The 14,974-nt window shown below is 49.7% G+C and overlaps 1 protein-coding gene across 1 annotated transcript in view; it reads right to left on the reverse strand.

Moving 5' to 3' along the window:
• DNAH1 (dynein axonemal heavy chain 1) overlaps positions 1 to 14,974 on the reverse strand; it is a 74,553-nt gene that overhangs the window by 40,687 nt on the left and 18,892 nt on the right. Inside the window, exons 8-18 of the mRNA XM_070455981.1 lie at positions 8,247 to 8,404; positions 7,509 to 7,720; positions 6,532 to 6,830; positions 4,693 to 4,843; positions 3,812 to 4,005; positions 3,491 to 3,716; positions 2,938 to 3,057; positions 2,482 to 2,564; positions 1,252 to 1,393; positions 630 to 785; positions 49 to 247 (exon numbers count right to left, since the gene is read on the reverse strand). Of these exons, the coding sequence (XP_070312082.1) occupies positions 49 to 247; positions 630 to 785; positions 1,252 to 1,393; positions 2,482 to 2,564; positions 2,938 to 3,057; positions 3,491 to 3,716; positions 3,812 to 4,005; positions 4,693 to 4,843; positions 6,532 to 6,830; positions 7,509 to 7,720; positions 8,247 to 8,404 (1,940 nt within the window). The remainder of the gene's footprint in view (positions 1 to 48; positions 248 to 629; positions 786 to 1,251; positions 1,394 to 2,481; positions 2,565 to 2,937; positions 3,058 to 3,490; positions 3,717 to 3,811; positions 4,006 to 4,692; positions 4,844 to 6,531; positions 6,831 to 7,508; positions 7,721 to 8,246; positions 8,405 to 14,974) is intronic.

Below are 14,974 nucleotides of genomic sequence, written 5' to 3' on the forward strand. Positions count from 1 at the left end.
GGGCGGGCGGCGGGGAGTGGGGCGCGGTGGGCTGGCTGGGCCACTTACCTGGGATGTCTTTGAACTGCTTCACGCACTTGTGCATGGTCTTGAAGGACTCGATGACGTTCTTCTCCAGCTGCTCTGCGTCAATGGCTGACAGGGGGTCGTTCATCCAGCTCTCGGACCAGCGCAGCCAGTCGGAGGCTGTGGTCCAGAGGTCCAGGTAGGGCTGGAACTCCTTCACCATCCTGGAGAGTTTGTCGTACTGCAGGGGCAGAAGAACTGGGGCTGGGCCGGGCTGCTCCTCCTGGGTCCCCACTTCCTTGCTCCTGGCTGCGGTCCCTGATTCAGTCCCCAAGGACCCAGGCCTGGCCTCCCTTCTTCCTTCCCCCACATCTGGGCTCTGAGTGGCTGAGCCAGGTCTGTGCCGAGCCTCCCGCCTTCTGCTGGGGGTCCAGCCAGCCTCCTCGCCCTGGGGACCAAGGGTGGGTAAGCTCATCTCTGCAGCCTGTTCATTCCTGCCCACCCCCCAAATGCCAGGGCCCTGCCAGCTGGTGGCTAGTTCCAGAGGTGGCCGCAAAGGCCATGGGCTTCTCCTTGAGCCCTTCTCAGGGCTGGGGGACAGTGTGCCCAGAGGGTAGGCCTACATTGGTGATGGGCAAGCCAAAGATGCGCTCGCGGTTGTTGTAGAGCATCGCCAGCTGCTGGCAGTCCTTCAGCTGCTTCTTGACCCGCCGCACCTCGTTGGCGATCTCATGCGCACGCAGAATGTCCACGTGGGTGGAGAAGCCAGCTACCACCAGCTGCGGACCAAGGAGTGAGGGATCAGGGGCTTCTGCAGCCCCACCTATGCCCATGCATCCCTGCGCACATCCAGGGAACCCAAGGTCGCCAGGGCATCAACATCTCCCAGTTCTGAGAGGACTTTCTCCTGGAGGGAGTGGTTCCTGGTCCCTCACAGGCAGCTGACTGCCCCTGGTAACATGGCAAGGTCAGATGAGACCCAGTGCCCTGAATGCCATGCCCACTCGGGCACCAGGACACAACACAAGAGCTGGGGCTCCCTGAGACCCTGAATTTCCCAGGAACTTGCTGCCTAGGCAGCTCTCTGGCCTTCACTTCATTCTTTTAGCCACTTGTTCATTTGTCCAGCAATCACTGACACAGCACCTCTTGACTGCGAGGGGCAAGGCGCAGCCCTGGAGGGGTGGGGGGGTGAGGTTTAGGGTGTGGGGGGTGTGTGTGTCTGTGTCCTCAGCCCAGCCTCACCTGCAGCCCTTCCAGCTTCTCCTGGAAGTTGTTCTGATCCATAAGTTGGATTTTGCGGAACTTCTCCTCATCTTCCAAGTGTTGCTGCCGTACCAGCTCTATCTGCCCAAGAATCTTAGCAGGCCAGTTGCTGGCAGCCCATCTGGATGGAGCAGGGGTGGGGAATGGTGGGGATGTCACTCTGAAATCATGGGGTGGCAGGCCAGATTGAAGGGGAAATGGGGGATCCGGGCGGCAGCTGGAGCAGCCAGGGCTGGGCAACAGGGAAGTAGAAGTGAGCCTGGAGGCAGCTGCTGCCATCCTGTGGAGTGGGGCTGCCTGGCAGGGGAAGTGGTCCCCGCCCTGGGGTCGTGGGCAACATGCAGGGGGATGCACACCCAATGTGCCCAGTGCTGTGACAGGACACAGAGGGAGTGGTGGCTGATGTGAGAGAAGCCATCCTGAGTTTCCCTCTTAAACCCCAGGCCTGCAGGGGCCTCAGCTTAGAAGAGGCAAAGTGCCAGTCTCTAGCCTTTATTTCCTTGGTGATCAGCCAGGGATACCAGACCTGCTTCCTTCATATCAATGCCCTCTGCCAGGCTGACCTGCGGGTCCTGTGGGGGCTTCAGGGATTCTGCATGCAGGTGGCCTCAGGCAGCAGGTCCTGTGGGAGACTGTCCTGGGCACCAGGATGTCCCACAGAGCAGGTGACTTAGGGATCCCAGGCAGGTTTCCCAGGAAACAGTGCCAGTCGCTCCCAGGCCCCAGCAACCTGGAGGCACCCCCAGTCTATATGACAGGCTGGGCAAGGGGTCTCTGGGCCTGAGTAAGGCTGTCCCAACCGGAGGCCATTTCCCATGAGCCTCTTGAGCTGAGGTGGGGGGCCAGTGCTCCTCCCAGGGGCCACCCAGCTTTTGGGCTTTGCCTTTTCTCTGTGCTCCCAGGGACCCTCAAGGGCCTCAACCACAAACAAGGGGATCGTAAGCCCAGAGATCACATGTGTATCAGCAATGACGGGATAGAGAATGGAGATAGGCTGGGGGCAGCAGGGTCCCTAGACCAAGGGGACGAGACTTCCTTCTGCCCCACTGGCCAGATGGCCCTGGTCCATGTGGAGCCACGGCCTCTAGCATCTCAGCAGGGCATCTCTGGTGTGACTGCATGGCCTGCAACCACCGTGGTGCAGTACCTCTTTCCCCCACCTCCTGCTATCCACCACCCACCTGGTGTGGGGACCAACCTCCCACTCACTTGTCATTGAAGTCATCGGTGCTGAGGTTGTAAAGGAATTCATCCATGACCTGGTAGTCGCTCATGATCTTCACAATTCGCTCCTGCGTGTACAGGCAGCCATGAGAACCATGTGTGCCTGGGAGGTGGGAGGATAACTGGGACCAGGCTCCCCAGAGTGGTTGGGTGCTATGGAGAGGCTGCCCTCTTTCGGAGAGGAGAGGCCGGGGATGGTGGAGGAGAGGCCAGCTGCAAGGCTAGCTTTGAGCTTGGGGGTCCTGGGGCCGTGGCCACCACACCTCCACCCTCTAGCCCCCGACCCATGCCCTCCGCCCTGCTGACCTCCCAGACAGCAGAGCTCTGAATCTCCATTGTGCACCCAGCCTCCCAACCCTCGGAGCCCAGTTGTCCTCTGTGTGTCTACCTCAGTCCCAGCTTCCCGGCTCCTGCTCCTCCAGCTTCCAGGGCCCACCTCACCTCCAGCCCCACCAGCTTCTCGGGGATGCCCTTCATCCACTCGCGAAGCTCAGCCAGCTCCTCAATGCTGTTGGGCTTCTCGTAGATCTTGCGGCTGATGCTGCGGAATTCTTCGCAGATCTGGCAGGAGGGGGAGGGCTCTGGGGAGGCTGCGGGCCCCTCCCTTGCCTTCCCAGGGCCCTGCTCCTCCTTCTTGGTCCCCCACCCCACCACATCCTTCAGTGCAATCTGAGAAGGGGTGCTCCCTGCCAGCTCACTGGGGAGCCGAGGGTCACCCAGCACGTCCCCTCCTCCCCAGCCTCCTGCACCAGCACCACACCCTCAGTTCTGTGAACTGATCCGTCTCAGGGGGTTCCTTGTGAGGGGTCCCCAGGTCTGTACAAGTCCAGGGAAACAGAGCAGCCCCCACCTCCTGGGACCTCTCATGGGGACCCCTGGCAGGGTTGAGGCAAGGAGACTTCCAGACCCTTCCATCAACACCCCTGAGCCTCACTCTGCACGCACGGGTACATGTACTGCTGCAGTTGCTGGGGCCGGGCAGGTGGGCACTTACGTCATCCACCTCCTTGTGCAAGTTCTTGGCCAGGATATCCAGCATGGAAGTGGCCAGGGCCTTGCGCTTCTTAGACAGGCTCTGCTTGACGTTGTCCACGCTGATGTAGAAGGGCCCAATGATGATGCTGCTGGGCAGCGAGCTGTCCAGGACCTCTTTCTCGTGCAGGTGGGTGAGCACCACCTCCCGCACCTCCTCAGCTGACGGGCACTGGGTCTGGAAGGCCCTGGGGACAGCAGGCACCCACGAAGGGCAGAGGGTGGTGAGAGGATGTGCAGGGGTCACCCAGATAGGCAGACACGCTCCAACGCGCACACGCACTTGAGAAAGGTGTTGACATCGTTGTTGTTCAGCTCCAGGTACTTTCTGAACTCCTTGGCATAGGCCTGCAGGGGGATCATGGCCTTGCGCACTGCGTTGGCGATGACGGCCCGCAGCTCTTCCACCAGCGGCTCGTGAAGCCCCACTGACTCCAGCAGGGGGTCACCACTGATGAAAATGTCCTCCATCACCAGCTGGGGGCGAGGGGGAAGGGGCACAGAGCCACATGAACCATGGGGCAGGTGGGCAGAGGGGTGGGAGTGTGGTTCAGACTGAGTGGGCAGCAGTCTGGGGATGGTGGTGAGGGGAGAGGGTTTCCTGTTGGGTCCCCTAGATGGGGCTATGGACTAACACAAGGCGAGAAGACCTGGGATGCCCACTGAGGGGCAGCATCTTCCTCTGCCTTCCCTGGCTCAGCCCCAGGACAATGAGACAACCACATCGCTGGTGGCTCTAAGCAGCAAGCGAAAGAAAAGGGGACTGGGTTACAGAGGCTCTGGCATGGCGGGCTGTGCTGTGACGAGGAATGAGGGCTTTTGAGAAGGGGTCCCGAGAGTGGAGGTGCATTTGTGTCTATATCCTGAGGGAAAGAGAGAGGTCAGGAGCTGGGTGGGATCTGGGTCAGATACGGCTGTGGCAGGAGTGAGCGAGCCTCACTCCAGTTGCAGGTCTGACTCTTTGCAGCTAGGTGAGCTTGGGCTTCTCCAAACCTCCCCTACAGAATGGGGATGTTAATGGTTCGCCATTGGCTGGTAGTGGGGACTAAATGAGCTATTCAAGAATTACAGGGCTGAGCACGCTGCCAGTGAGGTGGGAGGCCCACAGTGGAGGTGAGCTGCCTGGACACTATGGCAGCACCCAGGCATGAGTACCCACTGTACCTTCTCCAGCTGGGGCACTGTGTGGGTGGCCAGGATGCCCTTGTCAAAGAGGTTGAGCAGAGAAGTCTCAAACTGCTCCAGCGGCGTGCTGTAGTGCACCCCCGAGGTGTCCAGCATCAGGTCCACGATGAACAGGGGGTTCTTGCGGGGCCTGTAGGGACAATGGCCAGGGGGAGGAGGGTGGTGACTGTGGGCAGAGGCCGGAAGAGGTATGCACACACGAGGCGCAGCCCCTGCCTGTGCTGCCGGTCTGATGGCTCCGGAGCTTCTCCAAGAACGAGACTTGCCTCTGTCCTCTTCCCAGAAACTGCAAGTTACCAGAGAGAAAGACCCAGACCAGCCAGACAGGCTCCTCTGTTCCAGCCACTTGCCCAGAGGCCCATGGACACCAGGGAGAGGGAGGACCTCCACATGGTCCTGAGGTCATCAGGGCAGGTTAGTCAGACCCTGGGCACTTGTGGCACCCAAGCTTTCCCTGGGAGACCACCACCCTTAGTTCCAGACGCCCCATCACAGGCAATGACCCTCAAGCCTGGATCCCCACTGAGCCACTCCATGCTCTGGATTGCTACCACCCTGACCTTGAATGAGCATCTCAGACACTCTGTGTTCCCTGCCTCCCACCAGCCCCCACAAGGCTCAGTGAACCCTATGAGTCAGCCCTGCCTCCTGCCCACACACGTCTGCCTTCCCCCAGTACTGTGGCCCACTCACTGCCCCAATCTGCCCTACCAGCCCATCACCCTGTGTCTAGACAAGGGCCAGGGCCATGATCTGACTGCTCTTCTGCCTTGCTCATCCTCACAAACCCAAAGCATGGTTGTGGGGTGTAGTTCAGATTGTTATTCCCCTCTGATGGCTGCTGACCACATTTAGAATAAATCCAGCCCCTGACCATGACCCCAGGAGGCTCTGCATGGTCTGGCCTGGTCCCCGCAACCTCTCTTGTGTTGTCCTGACCAGCTCTCCCTGCCTTCCCCACTCCAGCTGTAGCCGCTGGCCTTTCCTTCCGTGACGGCTCTAAGCTCTCTCTCCCTTCCGTGACTCTGCCTGGTGCCCCTTCCCCAGCATCCCCTGACCGGGTTGCCTCTCATCCTCAGTTCCTGGCTCAGATGCCACGCCCTCTCTGACCCCCTGCCAATGCCCCCTCTCCCAGGTCTGTCACAGCCCCCGCCAAGATCAAGGACTGTATCTGTTTATTTCTTTGCTTACTGTCTGTGCCCAGGTGAGAGCAGGGGCTGCGTCCTTCTTGTTCCCCTAGAACCTTGCCTAATTCATGGCAAGTGCTCAGAAAACATTTCTCGGGCTTTCTTGGTGGTCCAAGAAATCCGCCTGCCAAAGCAGGGGACACCAGTTTGATCCTGGGCCCAGGAAGACCCCACATGAAGTGGGGCAATTAAACCCGTGCACCACCACTACTGAAGCCCGCGTGCTCTAGAGCCCATGCTCCACAAGGGAAACCACCTCAGTGAGAAGCCCAAGCACTGCAACTAGAGAGTAGACCCTGCTCCCCTCAACTAGAGAACGCCTGCGTGCAGCAGTGAAGACCCAGCACAGCCAAAGATAAAAGTAAATAAATAAAATAAACATTTCTCAACTGAGGAACTCAGTGGCTAACTGAGAGATGGAGGTCACCAGAAAACACACCAGCTGGAGGTGCTGGGACATCCCCCAGCAACCAGGGGAGCAACCCCTATCCCTGGCATCCAGGACAGGGCAGAGCTGGGCACCCTGCCCCTGGCGGCCCCAGTCCCCCCAACCCTGCACTGCCCCAGGCACCAGCGCCTGCGAAAGAATAGTTCTGCTGGCGACAGGTGGCTCCGCCCAGCCAACCCCTACCTGTAGGGGCTGTTTATTAAGTCTTCGCCCCAGACCATGTCGTCCGCGCAGTCGAGCACGCTGCAGCAGGCGTCGCTGATGAACTGCGAGAAGCTGCTGAGTGAGTCCTGCACCAGGAAGCGCAGCGTGTCCTGCAGCATGTACTTGAGCAGCTCCATCAGCTTGCGCAGCTTCGACATGAGGTACACCTCCCAGTTGGTCTCGTAGAGGTTGTACCAGCCTTTGCTCATGTCACGTAGGCTGCTGCGCATGGCCACCTTGAGCGTGCTGATCCAGCTGTCCTTGAGGAACATCTGCACCTGCAGGGCCATGGCTGGCATCACGGGGCCACCTGATGGAGGGGCCTGCCGCCCACAGCCACCACGATCGGGGAGGGGGGTGCCTCCGGACTCAGACGACCGTCCCCAGACCCCACCTTACTGCCGAGCCCTGCCAACCAACTCCCCCTGCCCGCCTCCCCACCAGGGACTGGGGCTTGTGGGGGAGGGGAGAAGGGAAGGAGGGAGGGGTGGCAGAAGCCGGGCTTTCCCACCACGGAGAATGAGACAGAGACAGCGAGGCAGAGTGGAGCCGAGAGAAGAAGACGCTTTCCTCCTAGTCCTGCTGGTGCCTGTCTCCCTTGACACTGTACACCCCTCACCCCTGATGCTCTCATGCTCGGGTGGATACCAGGGTGCATGGGGTTCCTGCTCCCCTTTCCAAGACCAGGAGTCTGCTTCAGACGCCTCCAGTGTTGGACAGAACACGACTAGAAAAGGTGCCCAGCCTGCTTGTCCTTTTCTGAGATGAACTACCCCCTTGGTGGCCGCCCCATTCTCTTGCAAGGTCTAGGAAGAGGGAAGGCCTGGTTTCAAGGAAAACAGGAGCTCTCAGCTGATGGAGCCCCTCCCCCAGGGCTTCCCAGGGCCCCTGTCTGTGTCCAGTGGCTTCTAGGCTCTGGCCCACTGCCGCCCTCCGTCTCCTGGAGGCCCACGCACCTGGGAGAAGGTCTGCGACTGGATCTGCTCGAACTCCTCCAGGCGGCTGTACTTGGAGAGGCTCGAGTGGAAGAGGGACATGGTGGTCACCTTGTTGCACTCGGCCCGCACCTTGCTGAGGGCCGTGATGACCTCTGACCGTGTGAGCAGGGACACGAAGGTGAAGTCTGCCTTCTGTTCCAGGAAAGGGTACTTGGGTACACTCACCAGTCCTGCCGGGGTGGGGGTGGGGGGACAAGGGCCAGTGTCAGACCAGCCTTGGATGGACCAGGGATCAGGGCCAATCTCCCAGGTAATGATGGGGAGACAATTCCTGCCTCCTCCCCAGAAGAGACGCCCATGTCCCTGGAAACTCTTCTTCCCCATCACCTTACCTGGATGACCCCAAGGTCCCGCAGTGAAGTGCCCATTCTGGGATGGGTAAACCAATTCCCTCCAGTGGACTCTGGGTCACAGGCCCCTTCAAGGTGGGTAAGGACCGTGGGCTCCCTCCCCACCCTGGTTTGCTCACCCTGCACACAACCCCTGGGCCCATCCATTTACTCAGTCATTTCTGCACCAGAATTTTCAGAAGCACTTTCTTCCACCACCACCTGCTCCCTGACCCTAAACCCCAGCTTTCCAAGCAGGTGGGAAAAGAAGGGGATGCGTTCTGGGGACAGGAAGGTCCCAGAGGGAGGGGTGGGAAGGCTCTGGCCAAGGGTGGCCGTGGGACCACCTTTGCCCAACCACGCTCACCTTGCCTGGGCACCCTCTCCTCCTCCTTCTCAGGCAGAGTCACGTAGGAGAACGTCTCCGGCTTGGAGGAGACGATTTTGTCAAAGTTGATCTTGTTCATGCTGCGCTCGTAGTCCAGGTTTACTTCCCTAGAGAGGTTGCTGAGATGCTCCAGAACCCTGCCCATAGGGAGTGGAGGGGGCAGAGTCAGCGAGCTCCACACACCTTGCCACCCACGCACTGCAGACCGGCTGCGCTCCAGGCTCTGCCCTGCCACGGACCTGGGGATATGAGTTTAGGGTGTCCCCTCTGCATTCTTGGGTGCACCTTTGTAATTTAGAGCCAAAGATATTCTAAATGATATAAAACTTAAGAAATGAAATTATGGACAACCAAGGTAACAATGGTGACATTCATTCAACTCTCCCCGGATACTTTTTTTTTAAAAGAAAAGGAAATGCAAGGCAAGAAGAACAAATAACATTTACCAAAACCTACACCTTTAGCATAACTAGAATAAAGAGAACATCCAAACTCACATGATCTTCAAGTAGAAAAATAAACATCAACTCACAGTGCACTGTCACTCACACTCCAGCTGCAAGCCCTCACGGAGAACAAGGGAAGTCTGAAGAAAACTGCAGGGAGGGAAGTGTGGTATCCCCAAGATGGATCTAAAATCCCTCCAGAAAGAGAAAATGTTTCCTAACTGCAAAAATACCGAACAGAGTACATCAGTGCACTTACTAAAAGGGACTCCGAGGCACATGTTCAAGGTAGGAGCCTCTGAAAGGCATGTCTTACAAAGGGGGAAGGTAACAGGAAAGGGATCTTTTGGAGACTGGGAGTGTGAGGCAGCTAGAAAAACAAGGGAAAATTAAGAGTCCTGCAAGAGAGAACAAAATCCTGGAGGACACATGACTCTCCCCGCCTCCCTACCAGAAACACTGACACACACATACACATACACACAGACACACCCCATGGCCATGTATTTTTTAAAAGTACTATACTAACTAACTAAACTAACTATACTAACTAAAAATACTATACTAAATTGCTATACTAACACAAGAGGGCGCACTGGAACCAAAAATCTTGTACATCTTTCCAAACCCATGAAATGAGTAGGTGAAAGACTGTATATAAAGCTACTGTAAGAAAAAGAAAACACCTTACTTGATGAAAATTCTCACATACCTTTCAACAAAGATAAAGCAGAGGAAAACTAATACAACACTTCAAACTAAAGTGTATCTTTTCAAACACGCATTTGGACATATGAAAAAATAAAACATGGGTATCGGGAAATAGTAGGAAGAAAACAAATGATATTTAGTTGGACTCAGTGAAAAATAGAACTAACTTATCTAATGAAGGAAAGCTAAATTATTATAAGGTGTTCAAGGAAGAATACAGTCAAATTTAAAAGGTAATAAAATACATGTAAGAAAGTTAGGAATATAACCAAGAGAATAAAGATGAGAAGAAGAAAGAACAGAAAAGGATCAGAAAGTTGTTGAATTAAAAACAGGCAGAGTGCCCCTGACCCTGCAGCAGGCCATCACCAACCCATGTCTCCGCTGGAGACTCCTGGACACTCACAGTACACTCTAACTCTTACAACCAAAATCAATTGAAGCCTGGCAGGAAAGACAAGGGTGGCATTTAGGAGGTCTCTATCACAGTCCAAGAGAGGATGATCGTTAAGTCTGGACTGTGGAGAAAGTAACAGAGATGAAAGAAGGCTGGAACCGATGAGGAAACTGAAGGTCACAGAAGTGGAGCAATTTGCCTGCACCCGTGGAACTAACAAGGGGCCACCCTAGCCTTTAAACTGTCATCACACTTGGAAACCACAGTGTTACACACATGGTCATATTCAATTCTCTGTCAATAAGACCCTGATAAAAACTCTGGACCACAGGGATTCAGAGATCAAGCCCCGAACCTTTGGGGTGGGAGCACTGACTCCAAGACCCTAGACTATCAGAGAACTAACCCTAGGGAGTATCAAACAGTGAGAACTCACACAAAGGAAACCACTTGAATGCAAGACCCGGCATCACCCAACCACCAGTAGCACCCTGTGCAGGGCACCTCATCTAAACAACAAACAAAACAAAAATACAGACCCAGTCATCAGCAGACAGGATTACCACCTCACTCAGCCTTGTCCATGAGAGGAAGAACAAACAAACAAACAAACAAAAACTCAGCACAAATCTCACCCTATAAGAAGCTTACACAAACCACTGGGCCAACCTTAGGAGGGAAAAAACCAAAAGGAAGAAAGAATTCAACCTTGAAGCCTGAGAAAAGGAAACCTCAAACACAATAAGTTTAAAAAAATAATGAAACAGCAGAGAAATATTACATAAATGAAGGAACAAACTAGAAACACAGAAGTCCAAATAAATGAAGAGGAAATAGGCAAACTACCTGAAAAAAAATCCAGAATAATAATAGTAAAGATGATCAAAAACCTTGAAAACAAAATGGAGAAAATGCAAGAATCAATTAATAAAGACCTAATAAGAATTAAAGAATAAACATACAGAGACAAACAACACAATTACTGAAATTAAAAATACTCTAGAAGGAATCAATAGCAGAATATCTGAAGCAGAAGAACAAATCAGTGAGCTGAAAAATAAAATGGTGGAAATAACTTCTGAAGAGCAGAATGAAAAGAACTGAGGATAGACTCAGAGACCTCTGGGACTATATCAAAAGCACAAACACTCGAATTACAGGGGTCCCAGAAGAAGAAGAGAAAAAGAAAGGGTATGAGAAAATTTTTGAAGAGATTATAGTTGAAAATTTCCCCAACATGGAAAAGGAAATAGTTCATCAAATCCAAGAGGCACAAAGAGTCCCATACAGGAGAAACCCGAGGAGACACATGCCAAGACATATATTAATCAAACTAACAAAGACTAAACACAAAGAAAGAATATTAAAAGCAGCAAGGGAGAAGCAACAAGTAACATACAAGAGAAACCCCATACGCTTAACAGCTGATTTTTCAAAAGAAACTCTGCAGGCCAGAAGGGAATGGCAGGATATATTTAAAGTACTGAAAGGGAAAAATCCAGAGCTAAGAGTACTGTAACCGGCAAGGAACTCGTTCAAAATTGATGGAGAAATAAAAAGCTTTTCAGACAAGCAAAAGTTAAGAGAATTCAGTACCCACAAAACCAGCTTTACAACAAATATTAAAGGGACTTATATACTCAAGAACTACAAGAGAAGAAAAAAGATCTACAAAATCAATGCCAAACAATTAAGAAAATGGCAATAGGAACATATATGTCAATAATTACTTTAAATGTAAATGGATTAAATGCTCCAACCAAAAGACACAGACTGGCTGAATGGATACAAAAACAAGACCCATACATATGCTGTCTACAAGAAACCCACTTCAGACCTAAAGACACATATAGACTGAAAGTGAGAGGATAGAAAAATATATTCCATGCAAATGGCAAGCAAAAGAAAGCTGGAGTAGCAATCCTCATATCAGACAAAGTAGACCTTAAAATAAAGAATATTACAAGCAATAGGGAAGGGCATTACATAATGATCAAGGGATCAATCCAAGAGGAAGATATAACAATTGTAAATATCTATGCACCCAACATAGGAGCACCTCGATACATAAGACAAATGTTAACAGACATAAAAGGAGAAACTGACATTAACACAATAAGAGTAGAAGACTTTAACACCCCACTCACACCAAAGGACAGATCATCAAAACAGAAAATTAATAAGGAAACACAAGTCTTAAATGATATATTAGATGAGATGGATCTCATTGATATCTTCAGGACATTTCATTCAAATGCAGAAGAATACACCTTCTTCTCAAGTACACATGGAACATTCTCCAGGATAGACATCTTGGGTCACAAATCAAATCTCAGTAAACTTAAGAAGACTGAAATCGTATCACACATCTCTGACCATAATGCTATGAGACTAGATATCAATTACGAGAAAAAAAAAAACTGTAAGAAACACAAACACATGGAGATTAAACAACACATTTCTAAAAAACCAACAGATTACTGAAGAAATCAAAAGGTAAATTAAAAAATTTCTAGAAACAGATGACAATGAAAACACGACAACTCAAAACCTATGGGATGCTGCAAAAGCAGTTCTAAGAGGGAAGTTTATAGCAATACAATCCTACCTCAAGAAACAAGAAAAACATCGAATAGACAACCTAATTTTACACCTAAAACAACTGGAAAAAGAAGGACAAAAACCCTCCAAAATTAGTAGAAGGAAAGAAATCATAAAGATCTGAGCAGAAATTAATGGAAGAAACAATAGAAAAGATTAATAAAACTAAAAGCTGGTTCTTTGAGAAGATAAACAAAATTGACAAACCTTTAGCTAGGCTCATCAGGAAAAAAAGGGAGAAGAATCAAATCAACAAAATTAGAAATGAAAAAGGAGAGGTTACAACAGACAATGCAGAAATACAAATGATTATAAGAGACTATTATGAACAACTATATGGCAATAAAATGGATAACGTGGAAGAAATGGATAAATTCTTATAAAAGTTCAATCTTGCAAGACTGAACCAGGAAAAAAATAGAAATTATGAACAACCCAATTACAAGCATTGAAATTGAAGCTGTGATCAAAAATCTCCCAAAAAACAAAAACCCAGGACCAGATGGCTTCACAGGAGAATTCTATCAAACATGTAGAGAAGAGCTAATGCCTATCCTTCTAAAACTCTTTCAAAAAATTGCAGAGGAAGGAACACTTCCAAGCTCATTCTGTGAGGCCACCATCACCCTGATACCAAAATCAGACAAAGACAACACACAAAAAAGAAAACTACAGGCCAATATCACTGATGAACATAGATGCAAAAATCCTCAACAAAATTTAGCAAACAATTCAGCAACACATCAAGAAGCTCATATACCATGATCAAGTTGGATTTATTCCAGGTATGCAAGGATTCCTCAATATATGCAAGTCAATCAATGTGATACACCATATTAACAAATAGAAACATAAAAACCATATGATAATCTCAACAGATGCAGAAAAAGTCTTTGGCAAAATTCAGCACCCATTTATGATTAAAACTCTTCAAAAAATGGGCATACAAGGAACCTACCTCAACATAGTAAAGGCCATATAGGATAAGCCTATAGCGAACATTATTCTCAATGGTGAAAAACTGAAAGCATTCCCCCTAAGATTAGGAACAAGACAAGGGTGTCCACTTCTACCACTATTATTCAACATAGTTCTGGAAGTTCTAGCTATAGCAATCAGAGAAGAAAAAGAAATAAAAGGAATCCAGATCAGAAAAGAAGAAGTAAAGCTCTCACTGTAGATGACATGATACTGTACATAGAAAACCCTAAAGATAGTATCAGAAAATTACTAGAGCTAATCAATGAATTTAGCAAAGCTTCAGGATACAAAATCAATAATACATAGAAATCCCTTGCATTTCTATATACTAACAAGGAAAAACCAGAAAGAGAAATTGAGGAATCAATCCCATTCACCATTGCAACAAAAACAAATAAATAGCTAGGAATAAACTTACCTAAGGAGACAAAAGAACTGTACACAGAAAATTACAAGACACTGAAGAAAGAAATAAAAGACAATATAAACAGATGGAGAGATATTCCATGTTCCTGGGTAGGAAGAATGAATATTGTGAAAATGACTCTACTATCAAATGCAATCTATAGATTCAATGTGATCCCTATGAAATTACCAATGGCATTTTTCACAGAACTAAAACAAAATATTTCACAACTCATATAGAAACACAAAAGACCCTGAACAGCCAATCTTGAGAAAGAAGAACGGAGCTGAAGGAATCAACCTTCCTGACTTTAGATTATACTACAAAGCTACAGTCATCAAGACAGGATGGTACTGGCACAAAAACAGAAATATAGACCAATGGAACAAGATAGAAAGCCCAGAAATAAACCTATGCACCTATGGGTACCTTAATTTTGATAAAGGAGGCAAGAATATACAATGGGGCAAAGATAGACTCTTCAATAAATGATGCTGGGAAAACTGGTCAGTTACATGTAAAAGAATGAAATTAGAACTCTTCCTAATACCATACACAAAGATAAACTTAAAATGGATTAAAGACCTACATGTAAGATCAGAAACTATAAAACTATTAGAGAAAAACATAGGTAAAACAGTTGATGACATAAATCAAAGCATGACCCACCTCCTAGAGTAATGGAAATAAAAACAAAGGTAAACAAGTGAGACCTGATTAAACTTAAAAAGCTTTTGCACAGCAAAGGAAACTATAAGCAAGATGAAATGACAACCCTCAGAATGGGAGAAAATAAAAGCAAATGAAACAACAAGCAGCTCATACAACTCAATGCCAGAAAAACAAACAACCCAATCAAAAAGTGGGAAAAAGACCTAAACAGATATTTCTCCAAAGAAGACATACAGATGGCTAACACATGAAAAAATGCTCAACATTGCTCATTATTAGAGAAATGCAAATCAAAACCACAATGAGATATCACCTCACACCAGTCAGAATGGCCATCATCAAAAAGTCTATAAACAGTAAATGCTGGAGAGGGTGTGGAGAAAGGGGAATGCTCTTGAACTGTTGGTATGAATGTAAATTGATACAGCCACTATGGAAGACACTATGGAGATTCCTTAAAAATTGATGAATTAAACTACCATATGACCCAGAA

Source organism: Odocoileus virginianus, chromosome 26, assembly GCF_023699985.2.
Source record: "Odocoileus virginianus isolate 20LAN1187 ecotype Illinois chromosome 26, Ovbor_1.2, whole genome shotgun sequence".
In the NCBI taxonomy this organism is placed as follows: Eukaryota; Metazoa; Chordata; class Mammalia; order Artiodactyla; family Cervidae; genus Odocoileus; species Odocoileus virginianus.